At 46.1% G+C, this 23563-nt stretch overlaps 1 protein-coding gene across 2 annotated transcripts in view; it reads right to left on the bottom strand.

Moving 5' to 3' along the window:
* Positions 1-23563, bottom strand: part of LOC147635612 (uncharacterized) — a 50782-nt gene that overhangs the window by 5791 nt on the left and 21428 nt on the right. For both annotated transcript variants that reach the window (XM_086802986.1, XM_086802987.1), the window contains 3 exons: positions 21130-21340; positions 19674-20149; positions 18850-19003 (listed from right to left, as the gene is read on the bottom strand). In XM_086802986.1, coding sequence (XP_086659112.1) covers positions 18850-19003; positions 19674-20149; positions 21130-21340 — 841 coding nt within the window. The remainder of the gene's footprint in view (positions 1-18849; positions 19004-19673; positions 20150-21129; positions 21341-23563) is intronic.

Genomic DNA, 23563 nt, shown 5'->3' with positions numbered 1-23563 from the left:
AATATACTTCAATGAATAAAAAAGTGAAGTACAAGCCACATGATAGTGACCCCTAAAGGATAAGTGTTCACATGACCGGCCATAAATGTGCCGGGTGGACCAAAACACTTATAAACTGCATATAAGTGAAAATGAACTAAACTGGGGGAAAAAACCTCCACTAACTGAAGTAAAAAGTGCCCCAGTAACCTACTGATGATCACTAGCACTCCTGTGGGTGCATACACAGCATAAAACCCAACAAACCCCCCTGGAGTGATATGTGATCACTGTACATCATCCACCAAAAGGAAACAAATTCAAAGCATTGCGGAATGCTTCAAATTTCGGACGTGGTAATGCTTTGGTGAAGATGTCTGCCACATTCTGATCTGTAGGACAGTAGATCAGACTGATATCTCCTGCCTGGAGTCTCTCCCGAACAAAATGATAGTGAATCTCAATGTGTTTCGTGCGAGCATGAAACACAGGATTCCTGGCCACAGCAATGGCACTCTGACTATCAGTATAGATAGGTGTAGGCTCCTCCACTGAAATATCCATATCAGTCATAAGACGACGCAGCCAAACACACTCAACAGTAGTAGTGTAGGCTGCTCTGTACTCTGCCTCACAAGATGAAGTGGCCACTGTGGTCTGTTTCTTGCTTAGCCAAGAAATGCATGAAGCGCCAAGAAAGAAACAATTCCCACTAGTGGAATGTCTGGTATCAAAATCACCAGCCCAATCTGAATCACTGTAAGCATGTAACTGCATGTCACCCCCCTCAGGATAAAGCAACCCAAGAGACAAGGTACCCTGCAAATAACGGAATACACGCTTCACAGCTTGCCAATGTGACAACCGTGGGCTGTGCATGAATCTGCTCAACTGAGAGACTGCATACTGAATATCTGGCCTTGTATTACACAAGTATATGAGGCACCCAACAGCCTGAGCATATGTAGTGGCATCAAAGGAAACACTGTCATCTTGTAGTGACAGTTTCATCCCAGGCTCCATAGGAGTACTAATAGGCTTGCAATCCTGAAATTTAAACTTCTCCAGAAGTTTAGCAACATAACGTGATTGCAACAACCCAATGCCTCTGTTATCCTGCACAAACTGTATGCCCAAATAGTAATGTACAAGGCCCAAGTCAGACATGTCAAATGTCTGTTGCAGTATCTCTTTAAATGCTGCAATTTTGTCATCATTTGATCCCATGAGCAAGAGATCATCCACATAAAGACTGATGACCAGCAGATCTGTCTCTTCTTTCTTCACATACAAAGTGGTCTCTGATGGACTGTTCACAAATCCCTGAGTGAGTAGAAAAGCATCTATTTTTGCATACCAAGCTCGTGGAGCTTGTTTTAAACCATACAAGGCCTTTTTCAGCCTGCATACTTTCCCCTCATGACCATGTTCTGCAAATCCCATGGGCTGAAATACATAAACTTCCTCCTCGAGGTCCCCATGTAGGAATGCAGTCTTTATGTCCAACTGGTGAACAACCCAACCACGATGTGCAGCCAATGCAATGACACACCTAAGTGTCGACATACGGGATGTAGGAGCAAATGTCTCCTCATAATCAATGCCCTTCTTCTGTGCATAGCCCTTTGCAACTAGACGGGCTTTGTACCTGTCAATGGATCCATCTGCATGTCTTTTCAACTTGTAGACCCATTTAGTACCAATGGCTTTCTTGCCTTTGGGCAGATCAACCAAATCCCATGTTTGATTCTTTTTAATAGAATCAATCTCATCCTGCATGGCTTTGTTCCAATGCACATTATCTCGTGCATCCACAAACGAATCAGGCTCATCATCATCCTGTAAACTGGCTGCCATAACCAGATTCAAATCCATGATGTGTGCATGCTCATTGGTCCTTGTCTCCCTACGAGTACGACCAGCAAGAGGACCCTCTAAATGGCTGTCCTGTAGTGTCCTCAAATACCATCGAGGTATATGTCTGACCTGTGGTGCCTGCTGTCCCATATTTGGTTCAGCTTCTGGCTCATTTGGCTGCTGAATTTCTGCACCACCTACATCATTTGCTGGCTGTCCATTACCCTCATGAGTTGGATCACCAACTGTGGAATGAAACTCCATGGGTAGAAGACCTTCAAATACATCATTTTCAGCCTGATTTGCCTCATAACCAGCCATGGATAATTCTGATTTTTCATCAAAAATCACATCCCGGCTGATAAATATCTTCCTGGATAGTGGGTCATATAACCTGTAGCCCTTGCTTTCACGGCTATACCCAACAAAAATGCATTTTGTGGCTTTATCATCAAGCTTCCTCCTCAACTCTTTGGGTATGTGTGCATATGCAAGGCACCCAAAGATACGAAAATGCGATACAGAAGGCTTGCGGCCATGCCAAGCCTCAAAAGGAGTAATAGAAACCAATGCCTTTGTGGGACATCGATTCAAAATATGACAAGCACACATTACTGCTTCCACCCAAAAGATATGTGGTAGTCTTTTTGCCTTTAGCATACATCTGGCCATCTCCATGAGTGACCGATTTTTCCTTTCTGCAACCCCATTCTGCTGTGGAGTGTAAGGAGTAGTATACTGATGTTTTATACCTCTACTCCCAAGAAAAGAATTCAGCACATGTGACATATATTCCCCCCCTCGGTCAGAACGGAGAGTCTTCACCTTGCATCCAGACTCTGTCTCAGCAAGTGCTATAAAGGCCAAAAATGCATCATATACCTGTGATTTCTGTGTCAAAGGATAGACCCAGCATATACGAGAGAAGTCATCAATAAATGTTGCAAAATAAAAGCAACCACCTAATGACTTCGTCTGCATGGGACCACAAAGATCACTGTGTATAAGTTGCAACTTTGCAGTTGCTCTTAGAGCCTGATCACATGGGAAGGAAAACCTGTGCATTTTTCCCAAAATACATCCTTCACAAATGTGATCTGGAGGCTTCTCCATGAGAGGTAGATCTGTAAACATATTATGTCGTTGCATAAGCATAAGACTACCAAAATTTACATGCCCCATGCGAGCATGCCATAACTCTGCATCAACCATAGCTGAAGTAAGAGTGAATGCATGATAAGCAGACTGATCCACTGGCTGAAATGCATCCAACTCATAAAGTCCATGACATAATGTACCAGTAAGCATCAAGGTCAAGGCATTTGCTTTGTCTCTGACCATGCATTTATCATCATCAAAGTGGACTTGCATTCCACAATGTGCTAAAGAAGAAATGGACAACAAATTCTTCTTTATCCCTGGTACATATAAGGCATCTGTAAGGCGGAGAATGGAGCCATCAATGGCTGTAAGCTGAATCTCCCCAATGCCACACACTGGATATGAAGCATTGTTGGCACACTGAACAGTTTTGCCAACAGGGGCAGGGCCAACATGACTAAACAAATCCCTGCGAGATGTGATATGCTTTGAGGCACCACTATCAAAATACCAAGTACATGCATGCTCTGTCATACTGAGTGCCTGTGAAGACCAAGAGGCATCATAGCTGCATGTATAGAAACAGTAATCCCTGTCCTCAACAAAAGAAGCAGTCTCTGGAGGAGCTTTAGGAGCATCATTAACAGACATCCCAGCTTCCTTTGCCTTCTCTTTGGCAATCCTCTTCCTACATTCCGTGATGTAGTGACCTGGCTTCTTACAATAATGACATTTGCCCTTCTTCTTGGGCTGTCCATCACTTTTCTTGGTATCCTGTGAAGAACCACCATCACCTGAATTTTGATTTGCACTCTTTGGCTGAGATTTCCCTTTCCCCTTTTGACCTGTAGTAAATGCTTGTTCAGCATTTGTGTTCATATTCATATTCTTCCTCATTTGCTCCTCTTGTAATAAGAGAGCAACAAGTTCCTGATACTTGAGGGGTTCAACAGCATTCCTCATGCTGAGGTTCAAAGAGGTATGGAAAGCCAAGTAAGATCTTGGCAAAGAGTGCAAGATGGTGGACACAAGCTGTGTCTCAGGAATAATCTCATCCACATTGATGAGTTGCTCTCTCAAATCCTGCAGCTTGTTCAAGTGGCTAGACATATCATCTCCTTCATTCATTTTCTGATTTTCCAGCTCTCTTTTCAAAAATGAGATCCTAGCCTCATTACGAGCAGCATACATTTGCTCCAAAGTCACCCATGCATTCTGTGAAGAGCCAGCTGACCGAATATGAGGTATAATGGACCTCTGAACTGACAATGCAATGAGTGACAATGCTTGTGCATCCCTGGCATCCCATGTCTTTTGAGCATTTGTTCTCTGAACAGGCAATGGCTGTCCTGGAGCCTGTACCTGTTGTCCTCGTCCACGAGCACCCCCTTGGGGAGGAGTCTCTGGAGCCAATGGACCTGGACGTGGTTCATCACCACTAACGAAATCCCAAAGACCTTTTGCCACAAGCACATTTTTCAGCATAAAACTCCACAAGGAGTAGTTCGTGCCATCCAATTTGTCTTCCTTAGACAAATATGTGAATACATCACTTTGCTGTTGATTTGCCATTATGCTTTACGCACAATGTTGTACCTGTTTACCAAAAAACCCAAAAGCAAAAACCCTGATAACAACTGTACTCCACTGAATACAGTTTACCCAAATCTGCCTGCACTCTCAATCCTCTGAATGTGCAGCTTAATGCACCAATGACTGAGTGGTGCAGCAAATGGCGTACACAATGCCAAAATGCCCCAAAATTTGCTGCACCCAAGCTGTGCAAAAAACCTGTATATTTCCTTGCTAGAAAATCTGCCTGTTGTGCGTGTATATTTTCACAGAGAAAATAAAAATGCCCAATATTCAAAATATGTAATGCTTACCACTTCTGTGCTGAGCAGAAGTACAGTCGACTGTATTGTGCAGGTACACAGCAACTACAGTCGAGGTGCTGTACGGAAGCAGGTACGAAAGCAGTACGGAATCTGAGCAGACAGGTACAAGTTGACTTCAATGTGAATAGACTGCAGGTACAGTTGAAGTACAGTGAATGTACTCTTACGAAGCACTGTTTTGAACAATGCGAACAGATACACTGCAGTTCTGTAAGTCGGCGCTGATAGGTGTACGGGGCTGGTACAGCGCAGTCTGGGCAGGTACAGTACCTGAAGGCGGCGCTTACTGTATGTACGGGCAGCAGACGCAGAGGTGTAGCTGAAGGCGGCGCAGTCTTGTACTGAGGTGTACGCAGCAGTACTGCAGGTACAGTCCACCACAGGAACAAGTACAGTTGACTGTACTATACAGGTACAGTCGACTTGTTCTGTACAGAACTGAAGGTGACTGCAGACAGGTACTGATGAAGGCGGCGCTGACAAGTACAGTCGGTGCTGACTGGTACAGTCGGCGCTGACTGTTTACCGGCTGGTACAGTACGATGGCGATGTCAGGTACGGAAGCAGTACGGCGCACAGGTGTACGGGCAGCTGATGCTGATAGTGTACGGACAGGGCTTGAGCTGAGCTTCAATGCTCTGATACCAAATGAAGACTTAGAAGGATTAGGGTTAGGGTTTTCACTAGCTCAAACAGGCGTGGAAAACAAAGAGATGAAGGAACACGACTCCCAATATACTTCAATGAATAAAAAAGTGAAGTACAAGCCACATGATAGTGACCCCTAAAGGATAAGTGTTCACATGACCGGCCATAAATGTGCCGGGTGGACCAAAACACTTATAAACTGCATATAAGTGAAAATGAACTAAACTGGGGGAAAAAACCTCCACTAACTGAAGTAAAAAGTGCCCCAGTAACCTACTGATGATCACTAGCACTCCTGTGGGTGCATACACAGCATAAAACCCAACACCGGACCCTTTGAAGTGAACCATCACTAAAGTCTACGGAAAGGGTCAAACGTCCATGATAACATAAGAGCTGGTCCCCCGTCTGAGCCTAGTACCACCAAGGGGCTGTCATGACGCGTGAAAGCTCCCAGCCATTGAGGGGGGGAGGGGTCCTGGAGGGGAGTCTGTGGTCGGGGGGGTGGCTGAGAACTATGTCCTCTCTGCCTCTGAACCGCGAGGCGTCTATCCTGAGCCTCCTGAGAAAGCCACTTGAAGCTAGTCCACTCACCAAGAGACTGGGCTGGGCCAAAACTAAGGAGGGGACCCCAGGCCATGTGTGAACGTGCACCCAGAGGGTGACTGCTAGGCATCCTGAAGAGGCGGTTCCAAATCAGCAGGGCGAAGTCTCTCCTCGTCCGAGGCCAGGGCGAGCTACTCGAGGGCTGGCTTGAGATGACCCCAAGCTCTCATCAAACTGGCTGCAAATCTGTCCTCCAAGGCGGTGATCAAGCCTCAGAATCAAGGTTCCATAAAGATCCATCGTACACACTAGTAGTCCATGGGCCAGCAAGTGGGGGGGTGCGGGCCGAGATCCAATCTATCAGGCTTCAGCAAGCCATTCCAGGGCTCACCACCAGATAGAAGGCCTCCACATGCCCAATAGGGCTCTGCTCTGCACCGTTGGGTCATGATGCCCAATCCTCCACATGTCCAAGGCTGAATAATCTCTCCCAGCCACCTTCGCTCGAGTGGATCGGCCGTCAAGCCCGGCCCACAGAAAATTCTGGATCAACTGCACCTGACCTAGGCAAGCTCTAGAAAACGCCCAACGAGAAGTGATTGACCACATGGTGGCGAGGAGCACATGATTGGCCATGATCAGGCGGCCAGCGAGGGAGAGGCGGGCAACGCTCCAATACAAAAGCTTCTTCCGAATGCTCAAAAGAAGGGGGGCAAGCTGCTGCTCGGCTAAGATGTCAATCCCTACCATTCAGAAAAGTCGAGCGCTCTCTAAGCTCCCCCCGCATAGCTTGCGACCTGCCCCCTCCCCCTCCCCCCCTTCCCGTCCCCACCCCCCCCCTCCCCCTCGCATCTGTGTGCTTCCCCCCCTTCACCCGCCCTGCCCCGTTTCCCCTTTCTCTACCATGGCACGCCCACGAGGATCCCGACCACAGCATCCTCACCATCACCAGATCAGGGCCATTATTGCTCGGCATCGGAGGCACCTACCTTGCTTCTACGACCTCTCCATTCTAGACAGCCCCATGGCAGAGATATTTGATCTGAGGAGAGGGCAACACTTCCACTAATCAGCATACATGGATCTACTTGATATACATTTTCAAGTATTTTCTACTCAGTATCATCTAGGAGTCTTACTTACGGTCCTTATAACTGTAAGACAGTCAGTTTACCCCGGAAGGTGACGCTTTTTCTCTGGCTTACAGCGCATAGAGGACTGGCTGTGGGAGCTTGGCTAGCTTTTGGCAAACACCCAGCGTCCTGCCCTCGGTGCGGCCATGCACAGGAGTCGCAGCGGCATTGCTTATGGGATTGCCCACAAGCACAGCAGGTCTGGCAGCGCGCTCTCAGGATGGTTTTTGCAGGCTCGCCAGGTGAGATGATGGTGACATGGGGTGCGGTGGCTTGGGCCATGGACAGCGGCCCATCCCTTGGATACGAGGACGTCCCTGGCAGTGTGACCATCCAGGTCTCTGACAGGGCGATGGCGGTGGTTCCGACGCCAGACTTCTCTTCGGCAGTCTCCCAGGAGGGGGACGGGCACAGATGGGAGATGATCAGCAGCATGACGGCTTGGCACATATGGAGAGCCCGATGCAGGGAGGCCATAGACCGCCAGGCGATTCCACCGGCGGAGGTCATACAGGCTCTTTGGGTGGACATCATTCACACCTGGGGGAAACTTCAGGGCGACTCGGATCGCATGAGAGATCGCCGCAAGGCGTTCCTCCGCACTTGGCAGCCTGGCCCTTTCCTCACCGCGAGGGGCGAGGATGTCACTTGGCACTACAGGCCTCCAGTTTGGCTCTTCTCACCTCCCGCATGTACTACTAGGTAGCCCCCCCCAAAGAGCGGCCAGCCACGGGGGTGGAGCTCCGGTGTTCACTGTATATATTATCCCTCCTTGTGAGGTGAGCTTTGTAGCCTTATGGCGTCTTCTCATTAACTAATAGAAGGATCGTTTTTCCCCAAAAAAAAATAAATAAATAAATAAATAAAAATAGACAGTCAATTTATTGTACTTTTTCAGTTTCATTTGGTTGTTCTCTTTGATGAGACACCAACTTCAGATGTATTCTCAATTTTGGTCTCATAGGTCATTATGGCCTCTTAGAGACATTAATATATCATTTCATTTTCTACGCCGCCCTGCCCCATTTCCCCCCCTTTCTCTACGCCCGCCCTGCCCCCTCCCCTTTCAATGGTTGGTTTGTTGCCGGGGTGCCATCTATCTCATGCCTCTGGAGCCTGCAACCCATCATCACCGTGTAATGAAAGAAGAGGGTGATCGGGTTCTCTGAATTGAAGGGGTCCTACCACTTCCACTCACCAGGGTTCCACTGGACACACATCAGAGGTCGGCTTTCCCAGAGCCATAGCCACCAAGAGTTGTCACAGGGAAACTTGGTCGAAGGAGGTTCAATGTGCCACTAATGATCATAGAAAGCAAGAATCCTCACCCACTCAAGTGAGCCACTCCTGAAATCCTTGATGGGGGAGAGGGTCAGCCGACCCTAGGGACCAACAAAAAAAATAAGTGCGGGCCCCCCATCTGAATCGAGGACTCCTAGATGGATATCATGGCGAGTGATGGCTCCGAGCAACAATGGAGGAGAAGGATCCTGGAGGGGGGTCTGCCAGTCAAGGGGGATGGTTGAGTCTATGGCAAAGGTGATCTGATCTTTGTCGTGGATCCCAGTTAGGTGTCTGTTTTGCATCTTCTCGGGGAGTCCCTTGAAGCTAGTCCACTCTCCCAAAGACTGAGCGGGGCCCCCAAGCAAAGTGAGAGAGAGCACCCAAGGGGTGGCCCCTGGGCATCCTGAAGAGGGGTTTCCAAATCAACTGCTGGCGAAGTCTCTCCACGTCTAAAGTCACAAGCAACTCGGAGAGGGCCGGCTTGAGGTGGCCCCAAGCTCTGATCAAACTAGCTACAAAGCGGTCCTCGAAGGAGGAGCTGAGGCCGCAAGCACGGGCCTCCCTTCCAAGGGTTACCACCTGGCTGAAGGCCTTGAATCACCTGCTTGCCCAACAATGCTCTCCTCTGACTAGCTCGATCAATGATGCCTAGTCCACCACCACGATGAGGTTGGATAATCATGGACAGCGGCCATCTATCCCTACCCACAAAGAATTCCAGATCAGTTGTTGCACCTATCTGAGGCATGCCCTAGAGAACACCCAGCATGAAGTAATCTACCACATGGTGGCCATGAGAACCTCATTTGCTAGCAAGGGAGAGCCGGGCAGTAGTGGTGCCAAAAAAGGAGCTTCTTCCAAATGCTCATAAGAAGAGGGGCAAACTACTACTCTAGTGAGATATCAATCCCCACCTAACATCCTAAATATCTAACCGTGGTGCCACTCGAAATCCACTGGAAAGACTCAATTGGTCGCCAAGCCGAGGTGGGTGAGGAACCAACCCAGAAACCACATGAATTGTGATAGTTGATATGAGCACCTGAAGCAAGGCAAAAGTCCTCTATGGCCAGGAAAATCCTCGAAAGATTCCCCTCATCTCCTGAGAGTGTCATCTACAAACTTGAGTCAAGAAGCTCCTCCTGGATGGCGAGAGGAAGGCCCTGGAGTCATGTCCCCTGAGCACACAGAAGGCTGCTCTATCGCCTACATGACAAAGAGGAAGAGGAAAGGGGTGAGGGGGCATCCCTGACGAACAGATTTGGAAACATGTCCCCTTTGGCCCCCTAGATGAGGATCTGGCTATGAGCGGTGGAATAAAGCCTGGAGACTCCTCTGATATCTAGCCAGGAATCCCATCCGAAGCATGGTGCCCTCAAGAAAACAATCGACTTTATCATAGGCTTGCTCAAAATCTAAGAGTAAAACTTCCATATCCTCCTGGCGAAGGCAAGCTGTAAGAGTAAAACTTCCATATCCTCCTGGCGAAGGCAAGCTGTAAAGGTCGCCTCCCAAAAGAGAAAGATGTTATCCACGATGCTTCTATCCTGAATGAACCCAGTCTAGGTACCATGGATCAAATCGGGGAGGTGAGACTGGAGGTGGCAGCAACTGATGGCTTTGGCGAGGATTTTGTAGGCGCTTCCAAGGAGGGTGATGGGGTGCCATTGAACAAACCTCCATATAATCATCTCCTTGGGAATCAGATGAATAAGTCCCTTGGAAGTCGCTTCAGCATGTGGCCAAAGCCCATGATCTCGTGAAGGTGGGCCGAAAATGTAATAAAGTAGGAAATTTAATTAGAGCATGGACATGGGCTCAACTATAAAAGGGGCTCATGGATCTTCATTTGTATCTTTTGATCATATGACTTTTGAATGAACCTTGGAGACTTGAGCTACCATACATTGGCTTATGGAAGGCTATTTCCATCCTTTGGTGAAAGGTTAAATCACTTAGGCATTATGTGTGATTTCTTGCTAATTACATGCTAATCTACATAATGATTTGTCCAAAATCTTAGCTTCTAATCTTGCTTTAGTAATGTTCCATTTAATTGGTATCAGAGCTTTGATCTTGATTTTGTGAGCTTTCTAGTGCATTTGGGACAAGAAATTGCAAGAAAATCAGAGTTTACATGTGATTTTGGCAATTTTCTTGATTTCTGCATGTTATTTTCTCTACATTTTCTTAGATTTGTTGATGTGATGGGAAAGATGGTGAAATTGCATAATTTTGCTTCATCTAGGCCTTCTCCTAAGGTTTTTGGACAAGATTTGAGCACGGGACCAAAGTTTTGAGCACATTTGGGATACTGAACCAATTTTTTGGACCAAAATTGAAAAAAAACCAAATTTCTCAAGCCTGCTTCTTCTTCCCTCTTCTTGCACACATTTCACATGGCTATCGAGCTTGTTTGGCTGAGATTTGACTCTCCTAAGCATGGAGCACTTCATGAGCATTAGAAGGAGCACCAACGTGACTATATGGAGCGTTGTTTTCTGCCCGTGAGGCCATGAATCAGCACCGATCTCATTTCTCTACAAATGGTGATGATGGTAATCATGTTTCACATGCCAAGCTTGTCCAAGACTTTCTACAATATGTAAGCTCCACATAGATGTAAACAATGTTCATTTTCATCAAGTTTTCATGAACTAGGGTTTTCTTGGAAAAAATTGTGTAGAGGCTTATAGAGGATAAAGGATCCATGAACTCATCATAGGTCAAAATTGTTACCATTTTCATCTTCCTCGTGCTTCTCTCCACCCATACATGCATTTAGTTGTTGATTAAGCCAAGATTTCATGTGCCTTTCCCTATTTGCTTCAATGGGGTTTCTCTTCAAAAATTAGAGTTTCCTTCATGCTTTTTAGGATCCAAGGCATTCATTCTCTTCATCAAGCCTTCCTCTATCCATCCATACCACTCTTACATCATAATGAATAAGGGATTAGGGTCTCTCGAATAGATTAGGGTTTTAGGGCTTTCTTGCTCAAATTAGGGATTTTTGTGAACATTTTACAAAAGTTTGAAGCTTAGTTGAACCCATAGCCTCCTTCTTGGTATGCATAATGATTCTTTCAACTTTGAATACCATTTGGAGGGATTTCTATCAATAATTTCATCAACACATGCATTATTGGGAAAAGTTAACCTTGCTTGTCATGATCCTTGCATTGGTTTGTCAAGATTAAGAATCAATTTCATGGATCCTTTATGCTCTACAAGTCTCTACACATACTTCTCCAAGAAGAGGTAAAATTGTGCAAATTGGAAGAGGATTGAAGTCACTCTTTAATCAATTGATTGGAGAGCTAAAACGTAACCATTTGAAGCCATGGAAACAACATTTCCTCACCTCTTTATCAACATGAAATTCTTGAGTTGAGATACCTCTTCATTGAAATTAAACTCTTGTGTTGAGCTTGGATAAGCATTGTAATTTGGCATGACTCATGCCTAGCGGTGAGTACTCTATCTTCCTCTTGCCATTCAGTCTTTGATTCCCAAGCCAACTAGAATCCAGTTGAATGTGTAAGAGGTACCTTGGCACTTTGGAGGAGAGCCAAGGGGAGAATTTGCTTGAACCTTCCTTGCCATTAGTACTATGGTAAAGTGGTAAGGAAGGGGATAAGGTACATGGTGGTGAAGACATGATCCCAATCCTTGCCATCAGAAATTAAATCTTGGTAAGGCTTGGACGGAAGATCGGCAAGCATAAGCTCTACACTGACTTCCCTTAATCCAATCAAGTGGCAATGATTCCTACATACAAGTTGCAATGGATTCAAGGACACTTGACAATGCACTTAGCAATCAATGATTCATAATGAGGTTATGCAAGGATGCATAGTTGATCTTGTTAGTTGCATTGCGGGTGACATTTGGGCATAATCTGCATTTGTGCAAGGGTGTGTAAAAGGGATGCTTGCAGTTGACATTTAGGCATAATCTGCAGATTTTGCAAAAGTGCAATTCAGTCCAAGGGGTTTCGGGCTAACCCAAATCGGACACCTACACTTCATTCCCCATCCCAACACCTTCCAAACAAGCCAAATGGCATACCATTTGGAGTTAGTGGTAAGCGATTACACCCGTTTTCATGGGACAGTCCTGTTTTGGCAATTTGTATACCAAAAGTGATCTTATGGACTGAACTTGATGGGTGTGTAGTACTCCTCAAAAGGATCCTAACAAGCTAAAGATTGCCCAAATCGGTATCTTGAGTAGGAAGTTATGGCTCGTTTTTGGTGAAGATCTATTTATAAAAACCCAAAACAGAGAGTATTAGAGCCTAGACTGAACTTAAACTAATCACATAGGCTTATTCCTCATCTCATTACCTTTACATAGATCCTTAGTTTATTTAAATCGGATAACCTTAGCTCCACTTATTGGCAATTTTCCCAAAACAATCCATTATGGCTGGCAAGCCAAAAGGTCAGCCCCGGAAGTTATCATTGGTCACAGAAGACATGGAAGGGGAGGAGTTAATGGAGCTGGCAACATGGATACAATGGAGGAGTTGGAAGAGCAATTAATTGTGACAAGCACTCACAAAAGCACTTCTCCATTAATGGGGCAAGCTTCAAAGGAAGTCGAAGAGGTGGCAAATATGGGAAGTGCTCATAAGCACACGCCTCAAGATGCACAAGCCATTTCAAGCGATACCCTCTCGCAATTGCTTGTGGAAAGACTCGATTTCAAGCCACTTATGGAGAGATGGATATCATCAATTCAAAGTTTGAGTCTATGACTACTAAGATGGGAGCCATTGAAGATCAATTGGGTTAATCCATGAAGAAGCTATTGAGGATAGAATTGGTGGGGTTCATGAGGGTAAGCAACCTATGCATGACTAGGGCATGGTCTGACAGAGTGGTGCCTACAATAATGCCAATCATGCCCCTGCGGTTGCAAGCCCACTCATCCACATAAAATCTGTCAATGCAGGAAAGATTCGGTTCATGCATCCTCCTATTAGATCTAGAAAAACGGAGGCTCCCATGGATGCGACCTAGTGTCCTGCTCCGCAAGGGTGATCAAGCCTGAAGCCTTGATACCAATGTTACATGCGGAAGCTTATGGAACCTTTTTACTTGGCATGTAGAGATCATTCACAAACTGAATATGCAAGAGAGATGAAGTGGAAAGAGAAAGAAAGAAAGAAAGAAAGTTATATTAAACGCCTTCAAAAGACCCAATGGGTCTATGAGACCAAAAGTGATACAATAGTGTCCATGAAATCTCAGCATTATACAAAAGAAAACAAAAACTAGAGCTATGAGCTGGGAATGTCAAATCCAAGCCATATGATACAAAGTGGGACCATCGTCATCATACAACCTATGGAGCTAACCCCCTAGTAGGGGGAGGGGACCATCAAGGATATTGAGGATGGGGTTAGCCTATGGAAGGCTCTGCAGATCTGCTGGGCGTGGGACGGTGGTTGTGTGCCTCTCCAAGATCTCCTCAAGCTAGGGCTGATGTTTGTGCTGCGGGCGAGGTCTGGGAGTCTAGGACGTCGGGCTTGTTGTAGTGCTGTGGTGGCCCAGTCAAGAGTCACACCAAAGTTGGGTCTGTCGGGAGGGTCGAGCAATCGAGAATGTGTGGCTCGATGAGGCTGTGGGTATGTCATCCATGGCTAGTGGGGCATTGTAACTTGGTTGAAAACAATGCTAATCAATACACTTACATACACCAAGATTTAGTGGACAACATCCTCAATACAAGAAGTAATTTGCTAAATTGACAAGAGATGCGCAGTGAGCCGGAACGGCTAGCCCCTCCCTCAAATAAAGTATATTGATCTTGGGAGAATCAAGTACATAGTGTCATGGGCATTTCTGACCAAATTTCCATACCAATGCATATGAATACAGTATTGGAAACAATGTAGTTGCCGGTGTAGACTTGCAACTCACACTACCCTCTCAAGTGCCCATGTTCCCTACCATCTGCTCTCTATTGTTCCACCAACACATGGTAGCAACAATCTGCAAGAGAGCACATAGGACAAAAGAATACTACACAGGGTATGTGAACATGGAGTCCAGTTCCTCCCTCCTCCTACTTGCTTCCATATTTAAGTATCAAAGCTTACCAATTGCAAGTACAGTCGATGACAGTGGAAGTCTTCGCAATGGAAGCGTGTGGAGTGTTGAAATCTTTGATTTGTCGCAATCCTTTGCGACAAAAGTCTTCAAGAGGGGGTGTGAGAGGAGGTGAGCTTGCGTTGCCTTGTCCTGCCCCCGCCTGCCCCTCTGCTACCCTCGTATGCCCATCTACAACCCCCCGCCTGCCCCTTTGCTACCCTCACCTGCTCTTCTTCAGCCCCCGCCAACCCTTCTGTTGCCCCCCGCCTGCCCCTCTGCTGCCTTCGCCTGCCTTTCTTCAACCCCCGCCAGCCCTTTTGCTGCCCCCACCTCCCCATCTACTGCCCCTCTGCTGCCCCCCTGCCCATCTGCAGTCCCCGCCTACCCCTCTGCTGCCCCCGCCTACCCCACTGCCTTTGCTACCCCAGCTGCTCCCGCCTCTGTCCACACCCGCCTCTTTTTCACCAGCAATTTTATTTGGATTCAAGTCGGCCACCCACTTTTCTTGATTGGCTTTATGGCTTCTTCTGCCGTAGCCAATCTTTCATCACCCCCATTCGCCGGGAGAATCATCAATTTTTCACAAGATGAGCTCACCTCTCTTCAACACGACATTGACCTTGAGGTCCAAACCACCCTTGTTGCGAGAGTTTATGGTTCCCACCCCTCTCGTTCGCAGACCTGTGAATGGCTTCTAGCAGCTCTTCCTTCAAAGCTGATTGTGCACTTTCAGGATACTCGTTTGCTTGGTCGAGGCTTCTTCCAAGTGGACTTTCATTCTTCGGAAGCTACTTCTCAGGTTCTGGTTGGCAACCCCTTCCCTCTTGGTCCTAGGAAGATTTTCTTCTTTCAATACCAAGTGGGCTTTGATCCAGTGGCGGAGGATCAGCACCTTATCCCGGTCTCATTACGGCTCCCTGCTCTTCCTCGGTCCTATTGGAAGCTTTTAGCTTCCATAGGGGCATCCTTTGGCCAGGTTCTAGAGGTACCAGTCCTTCCGAGCTCTCCCGCCTCAGCTTTTGCGGCCGTTACCGCCACTCTTGATGGTGTACCCCCGGTCGTTGTGCTTGTTCCTGATCCATCGATTATTGATGATCATGTTATGCTTCAGAGACCTGACGGATCTCATTTCCGCCAGAGGATGGAGATTGCAGGTAGACCTGACCAGTGTCGGATTTGTCGTAGACAGGGTCACATTGCTAGAGATTGTGCCGGATCGAGGGGACATGCTAGGAGGCGGCGTGGTCCTGCCCATCAGAGGCCTTTTGCAAATGCCGAGACTCCAGTTGCTCCTTTGCCACAGCAGACCACACAGCGTTGGGTTGTGGTTAGCGATGGCAGGCACCCTCGGACCCCTGTACTTGCCCCTTCACCCACACCCCTTGTGGAGCACCCTAACCCCTATACAACTCTTGCCTCACAGAATGTTGATCCTTCTTTGGACGATGAGGCTCTGCACGCACATGATCTAGATCCTTCCCAACAGGATGCTGCATTACAGTTACAGGATGATTGTGCCTTTGAGGATGATGTTGCGCATTCGCATTGTCATGGTACCTCGGGACTAGCCCTGGCTTTTCCCTAGAGTGGGAGAGAGGTAAGGTTTACATCGTCAAATTTTCCCTCCCTTACCTATGCGAGACGTACTTCCGCCTCTAAAGGGGGTCCTTCGTCGACCGCAAGATCTCGTCGTTCCTACTCTGAGTTCTTATGAGGATTGTCTCTTGGAACATTAGGGTCTTGGGGATTTTTTTCCGCGTCGGCGGAAACAAATTGTAAAAACCCAGCGTCATTGTGCAGTCACAGGTGGACCTATGGATGTATTGCTCTTGCAAGAACATAAACTAGATGCTAGCCAGTGTGGGAGATCAGGCAAGCTTCTCTCAGGACACACCTTTTGGTCACCGGCTATTGGTACCAAGGGTAGTGTTTGTATCTCTATTTCAGCTTAGATCTTGCCTTGCATCATTGGACATGGTGTCATTTTGCCTGCGAGAGCACAGTGGATCCTTCTTATGCATGGTACTACACGCATTGGTTTTCTCAACCTCTATGCTCCTAACCATAGAGGTGAGAGGATTGCCTTTTGGAAATCTCTCACTACACTAATGCCTCTTGCCGACCATTGGATTATTCGTGGGGATTTTAACATGGTTGAGATGCCAACAGATAAAAGAGGTGGACATAAGGGCTTGGTGCATCCTCTTGAAAGAGCGTCTTAGGAAAGGTTTATACTCTCCATTCATGGTAGAGATTGTTGGCATGAGGATGACATTTTGAGGAGTCCATCCACTCTTCTTTATTCATGGTCTAACAGGAGAAGAGATGCAGGATGTATCTATCCACGGTTAGACAGATTTTATGTGGATGATTGGGTGCTTGACAGAGGTGGGCATACTTTTATTGCTACAGGCACCTCTAAATCGGATCATTGCCCATTGGTTTTATGTATTAGAGACCCGAATTGCCATGGATCAACACCCCATGTATGCATCCCTGATCATTTGTTTTCAAATGTAGAGCTATCGCGTCGTATGCTTGATATTTGGAGATCTCATGATTTCTTACAGGCCTCTCAAAGCCTGGCCTCTGCTCTTTGTGATATTAGTGACTTTTATCACACATGTGCCCTGTCTAAGAGGCAAGAGGCCTTGGATTTAGAAAGGGCTATTAGACGTAGATTGGCTGCCTTGCAGAAAGAGCACGAGAAACATCCTCGTGCTCAATGGGTTGCAGATTCTTTATGTATTGTTAGGGCAGAACTTCATCACTCTCTTGAGCAGTGCCCGGAGTACCGTTTCCATGCCTAGGAATCCTTTTGGACATAGATGGGTGGCAGATGTAACAAACATATCTTTGCTTCTCACGGCCCATCTCATGCCCGAGATAGTGTCAGGCAGTTGCACGATTCACATGGCACTCTTCACTGAGATCCTTTTATGCTTAGACAAATTGCCACTGATTTCTATCGCTAGCTTCTTAGTGCTGAGCCGCACTCTAATTTGAAACATAGGGCACAGAGGAAGGTTTGGAATGCATTGCCACATTTGATCACTGAGAAGATGTGTGCCGCTCTGAATGCCCCTTTTCTATGCAAGAGTTCAGTCATGCTCTTCATGCCTTACCTCATGGTAAGTGTCCAGGGGAGGATGGCCTCTCCCCTATTTTTTTCATTACTTTTTGGGATGAGATTGGGGCTGAGATCACATCGGCTCTACAGGAGATGTGAAGCGAGCAATCGGCCCTTAGCCATTCTGCTCTTGGATTTTGAGAAGGCCTATGATAGAGTGGATTGGGACTTCCTTGAGGGTACTCTTAGCCATATGGGCTTCTCTCAGAGATGGATCAAGGGAGTTTCATGCATGTATCGTGATGCCCATAGTAGAGTGCTCGCTTACGGTGATAGAGGAGAGCGGTTTCAGATTTTTCGCTCAGTATGGCAGGGCTGCCCTTTAGCCCCATTACTATATATCATAGTTGCAGAGGCCACGAGCATCTTTCTCCGCTCCACTGTTGGTATTTCGGGATTGAGGTTGCCTCTTCATAGTCAAGAGGAATTGGTTAACTTTGAGTTAGCTGACGTCACAGCCATGTTCTTGGAGGCTTCACATATATGTTATGTTCTTTCCGGGTAGCACTAGAGGAGTTCTATTTGGCAGCAGGGGCACTCATTAATTGGCACAAATCTGTTGGTTTTTGGGTTAGTGATTCACTAAGAGTTGATTGGGGTGCAGAGCTTGGTTTTACTTGGATCAACAAAGGATACACTGCTAGATATTTCGGATGCCAAATTGGGATTGATATTTCACCTTCTTGTCCGAGGTGTGCAGCAGATTCTGAGACTGTACAACATTGTTTATGAAGAGTATCAAGAGGTTGTATTGGCACTCAGCTGTTTCTGAGACAAATCCTCTGCCTTAGCCTTGCCCTTCAAAGTATTTGATGGAAAGAACATTGGCCCTTGGTTTTTTGGCTTGTTTTGAATCCCTCTAACCCACAATCTATGGTCAAGTGATTTAGCATTAACTTTGAAAAACTTGACATCTGTTCCATTGCAGATTAATTTTCTACTCCTTGAAGGCAGAAGCAAGAAAATTTGGCTAAATAGAGACATGTACAACACCTGCTTGAGTTATAAATCCTCTACATAGTACAAGGGGGGGAGGAAAGAGGGAGGGAGGTTGTTCACAAAGTCTTTTTTGCAGCAATTGTAGCAGCCCTCTTACAATTTACCAAATCCTAAACCATCGCATTGTTTCTTCTTAGAAAGTTTGCTCAATCTCTTGCGTAGAAAACGATTATTACCTCTTGAGCAGAATCCGTTGAAGTAAAAGATTTCCATTCAGATTTGTTCAATTCCAGATTTGGTAGGACTTCATCCTGCAGTTTTGGTAGCATAACTGCCATAGTTTCATACATAGGTTTCCCAATGTAGTCAATGAATCCAAGCGTCATTGTCCTAATCATACAAAAACATTAAGACAAAAAAGGCTGTTACATTGCGACTTCCTACATTAAACTAATGCTCTTGATACAACTGCTACAGCAGTCCATGGTCTCTAAAAATGTCTTAAAAAGCGTACTAGAACTCTTAAAAGAAGGAAGAAGGAAAGCCATCATTGCCAGTTCACTTACCCTTTGGGAAGGGCATCAAATGCTACTCAAACTTCCTCTATGTGAGCAGCAAATGGCATGTTTTGTCCCCATTTAGACACAACCTCTACTTCTTACCTCTACGCAAGGACAATAGCATCTGCAGGGAATTTTCAAAGAGCCCTTTTCAAACACATCAACAACTTTTCCTTTTTGCACCCAATCCTGGATCACCAACATGTTTACCCCCTTTTATCAAACAATATTCTCAATGAACCCACAAATTACTGCATGACTGTGGTTGGGTATTGCCTTTTGCAGGGAGACATTCAGTCCTCTATGCATGGCAGCATAGAGCTGACTCCTCTCTGTCAGGTCACATGCTTTAATTCTTTTTCATCACGCTTTCTACAGAGTGACATGCAACTAGCCACTCTTATCAAACACCTATGCTCCTTCCCAGGTTTTAGTCATGAGGTCAAACTAGCTGAAAATTCAGTTGCATTTACATGATATAGCAGCTTAGAAAACCTTACTGCAAAGCGACTGGATTCTCTGAGTCCATGTTCTTTGAAACCGGCAGCCCCAACTTCTTTTCAGCATCACCTTGCCTAAACCACTCAGTGAGTAGCAAAGCTGCCCATCTTTTTGAGAGGAAAAAAGGTTTCGTCACATTGCTGATATCAGCACATTTAATAATCATTCTAAGTAAGAGGATGGTGTCATCAGTGCTGGTAGGTGGAGGCCTTGTATTTATTTGAGCCCCACTATTGCCCTGGTGATTTTTACTTGCTCCTTCAGAAAAATCTCCACTGTTGTGTCGTGATCCCATCATAACATATGGAGGAGAGCATTCAAAGGGCCTTGAATCAGCGTTTCTAACTTTTAGCATCTCCACGATCTTGGAATTCTGGTCCATGTCAGTTGCAAGAATGGTTGTTACCATTAATTTTCTAACATGCCTCTGCTCAGCTTCTGAGAAAAGTTCGAGAATGTTGGTTGATTCATATGCCTGCATATAAGATGAAAGAGCAAGATATATGAAAAAAGATAATTTTTGACCTAACGACAGAATCTGTTTGAATGTCTATATTATGTATGTGTGAGCATGTGCCATAGAATGGGAGCAGGAACAAGAGTGGGAACGTGATTTTGGAGGGGGCTGAAACATGGAAAGGGAGATGCAAAATAAGAGGAAGGGGAGAGAAGAAGAAGTTGAGGAGAAACACATGGAGATTTAAGAAAATAGAAGAGTAAATGAAGGGAGCCTAGGGGAAAGAAGATTGATGAGAAGAAAAAAGAAAAGAGAAGTTGATATTGCCCCGAAATCGGGGGTTTTGCAGGGAAACAGCAGATGTTATCGGGGAAACAGGTAAAACAGCAACACGGATACAGCTGCAACATGCTATTTGAAATGGATATCACTGAAATCGCCGACATGCATTTGAGACCTTTGAATCCCTTGAAACCCATGTTATGGGAAAAAGTAGAAACTGCTACTCAGAAGAGTCGAATCGCATTTCATGACAGGCAGGGAGTCCAAAAAGCATTTCAGTCACTGAAAATTCCAGGCAAAATGTTTCATTGACTCCAAAACGGCTGGCTGAAAAATTTCAGGCTACTGCTTCCACTCCACCTCGTGTTTCAAATGTTTTTTTCACCCCAAACAGCATAAATATGTAAGAAAATGCTCACATCAAATGATATCCCATTTATTCCCCTTCTTTTCTTGTAAACCTTAAAATTCATGCCCATAATGTGATCATATATATGTACAAACAACCAAAAACTTTCAGCCCCTTCCCTCCGTCGGCCCTCCTTGCTGATGTGACATTACTGTTTCTGTTCTCATTCCCATTCTCCAAATTCCCTCAACCATGCTTTAAACGGCTGAAAAGGAGTAAAAACTCCATGTTTCAGCTGTGCACGCGCGCGTGTGTGGTGTGCACGTGCGTGTGTGTAGCTATTGGAATCTTGAAGATTTCAACTTACCAAGAGAGTTTTGATGGTAGTAGATGCATGATGTGATTCCAAGATAGAGAGATCATTGTAACGTATTGCAAGTGGATCATTAGTAACTGACAAGAAAGCATTATTGAGGCCTGGATGGTCCACATCATGGCACAATGCTGCCAAGAGCAATGCAAATATCTCCAGATTATTCAACTTCTTTTTGCCCTCTGCAAGAGTAAGTAGCAAGTATCTGCATCCAGTTTGAATTCAACACACGGTCAAGCAATGAACCTGATTAAAAGTCAAAAATAATGGAAACTGCATGCATATACAGGTACACACTCACAAGTGTGCAGTTGATTATGCCTGCACATTTGCATGCACATACATGTGTGGCACAGATCGATATGTATTTTTACGCTCAATGGCATGCAAGTGTATGTATTACCTATATGCATGCTCCTGTGTATCCCTCCATACATGGTACCTGGATGCATGCTTTAAGTACAACATGCATGTATCTGAATGCATGCGCGTGTGCATACTTGGAGTGCATGTGCGTGTGCGTTCGCATCCTTGAGAAAGATGATAATGTATGTCAAGTTACTTGAAAAGGTGGGAATAACTGTTCATGCCTGTACTGAACTAAAGAGCGGACCTGCACAAAGCAGCGGAAATGAGACAAACAGCTGTGAGAGAGAAAACCCAAAAGTGTAGAGAGAGAGAAGCTGTATAAACTCTGATATATACACTAGATCCAGTACAAAATGATACAATAATGGTGTGGGGGCGCAAGGTGCTATATATACTCCTATGGGCAGCAGGTCGGCCAGTATAGAACAGACCGACAGCCCATAAATGAGGCCCATGACTGGGAAAATCCAGTCGGCCAGCTCCTGCATCATGTCGGCTAGTAGGACATCAGTCCGCCAGAGGAAAACAACCCCCCATGACCAGTTAAAACAAGGAAAAAAACATGGAAAATGAGGAAAAATGGAGAATACTCCTGATTGGGCGGGCACACCCACAATAGAGGCCCCCACTCCCTACTGAGTAATATGGTATAGACAGGAGATGGCTACTAACAATGCCTTCCCATGATGATGCTACTGAGTTTGATGATGATGATGACGAAGATAATGATGCTGATGTTGATTCTCATGCACTAGATAATGCTGCCTATTGATGACTGACTTAACTAATGATGAACCAAGAATTAAGACTGTTCAGCAGATGATTAGCCATGGCAAGGGCATGCACCTGACATTCCCTTTTGCTAAACTTGATGAGGGAGTGGACACTCTGTCATCCTTCCTCCCTAGACTAGTACTAACTCTGAATTGCTACTGACTTTGACCTTCTACTTTAATTGATATTTTTGTCTGAACACCTTCACTCCTGATCTCCACTTCCTTGTTATCACGTGCATGCCACGTGGACATGCTCTTCTGATCAGGACAGGCTTTAGGACAGGGTCAGACACCTTTTTAGGGCTGAGTGGGACCAAGAGGACTGTAGCCAGTGACCAGCAGCAGTGGATGAGAAGGCGTGGACCAGGCGGCAGCCTCACAAGGCTGTGAAGGGCAGCGTGGAGCATTCAGTAGTATAGCCAAAGTCGGTAGGCAGCCAGCAGCAGCCCGACAGGAGGAAAACGCCCAGAAGTGCTGGTCGGCCAGGTTTGGTCCAGTCAGCCAGATTATAAGGGCCTATATAAAGAGGGCCAGGTCTCTTAGTCAGTCATTCAAGTTCCCACTTGGGACTTGGGTCATAGGTAGGAGTACAAGTGACCTTTTCCAAGGGAAGCTAAGCTTCCAACGTGGCATATGAATAAGATTTTGAGTAGGTTAGGTCACTGCTTTCTCTCTTGTGTTTTTATCCAGTTGTTTGTGCATCAAGCATCTAGTGGGAGTGCTGCGTTTTCCATTGAGTGATGATCTGGCCACAGAGGCTTCCGCATGTGACATTGGTATCAGAGTGCCAGCACTCAGCAGGATTTCCAGTACTCCAAGAGCAGTCCCAAGAGAAGGTGCACAATCCGAGGCAGGGAGCACAGCTAAGGGTAGATCTCCAAAGGAGGATGGTCCGTGTTCAACAAAGCCATAGGGAAAAGGCAATCCATTGGTGGGTGCCAAAGGGCATACCAGTGAGCCCATAGGAATACTGGTTCCAAGGGATGGTAGTCATCCAAGGGTGGAGCGAAGATGCCAGTTATCAGCCTCAGGGAAGGACACCAAGACCCCATGTTCAAGGGACAGGGCATGAAGGCAGGGGGACTCAGTGGATCAGGATGCAAGTTCTTCAAGTGAAGCAGTCGCCGCGGATAGCAATGTTTCCAGGTCAAGTCAAGTTGCCAGACGTCCAAGGATGACAGTGAGGAGACACGGCAGGGAATGAGTGAGGATGACAGTCATCCAAAAGGGCAGGTTGGATCCCCGTCATCAAGTTTAGCAAGGGGGGATGTCACGTGCATGCC

Source organism: Cibotium barometz, chromosome 9 (assembly GCF_041138505.1).
Source record: "Cibotium barometz isolate CiBa-2024 chromosome 9, ASM4113850v1, whole genome shotgun sequence".
Classification (NCBI taxonomy): Eukaryota; Viridiplantae; Streptophyta; class Polypodiopsida; order Cyatheales; family Cibotiaceae; genus Cibotium; species Cibotium barometz.
The sequence above is the reverse complement of the archived record's forward strand: the minus strand, read 5'-3'. Positions and strand labels throughout refer to the sequence as shown.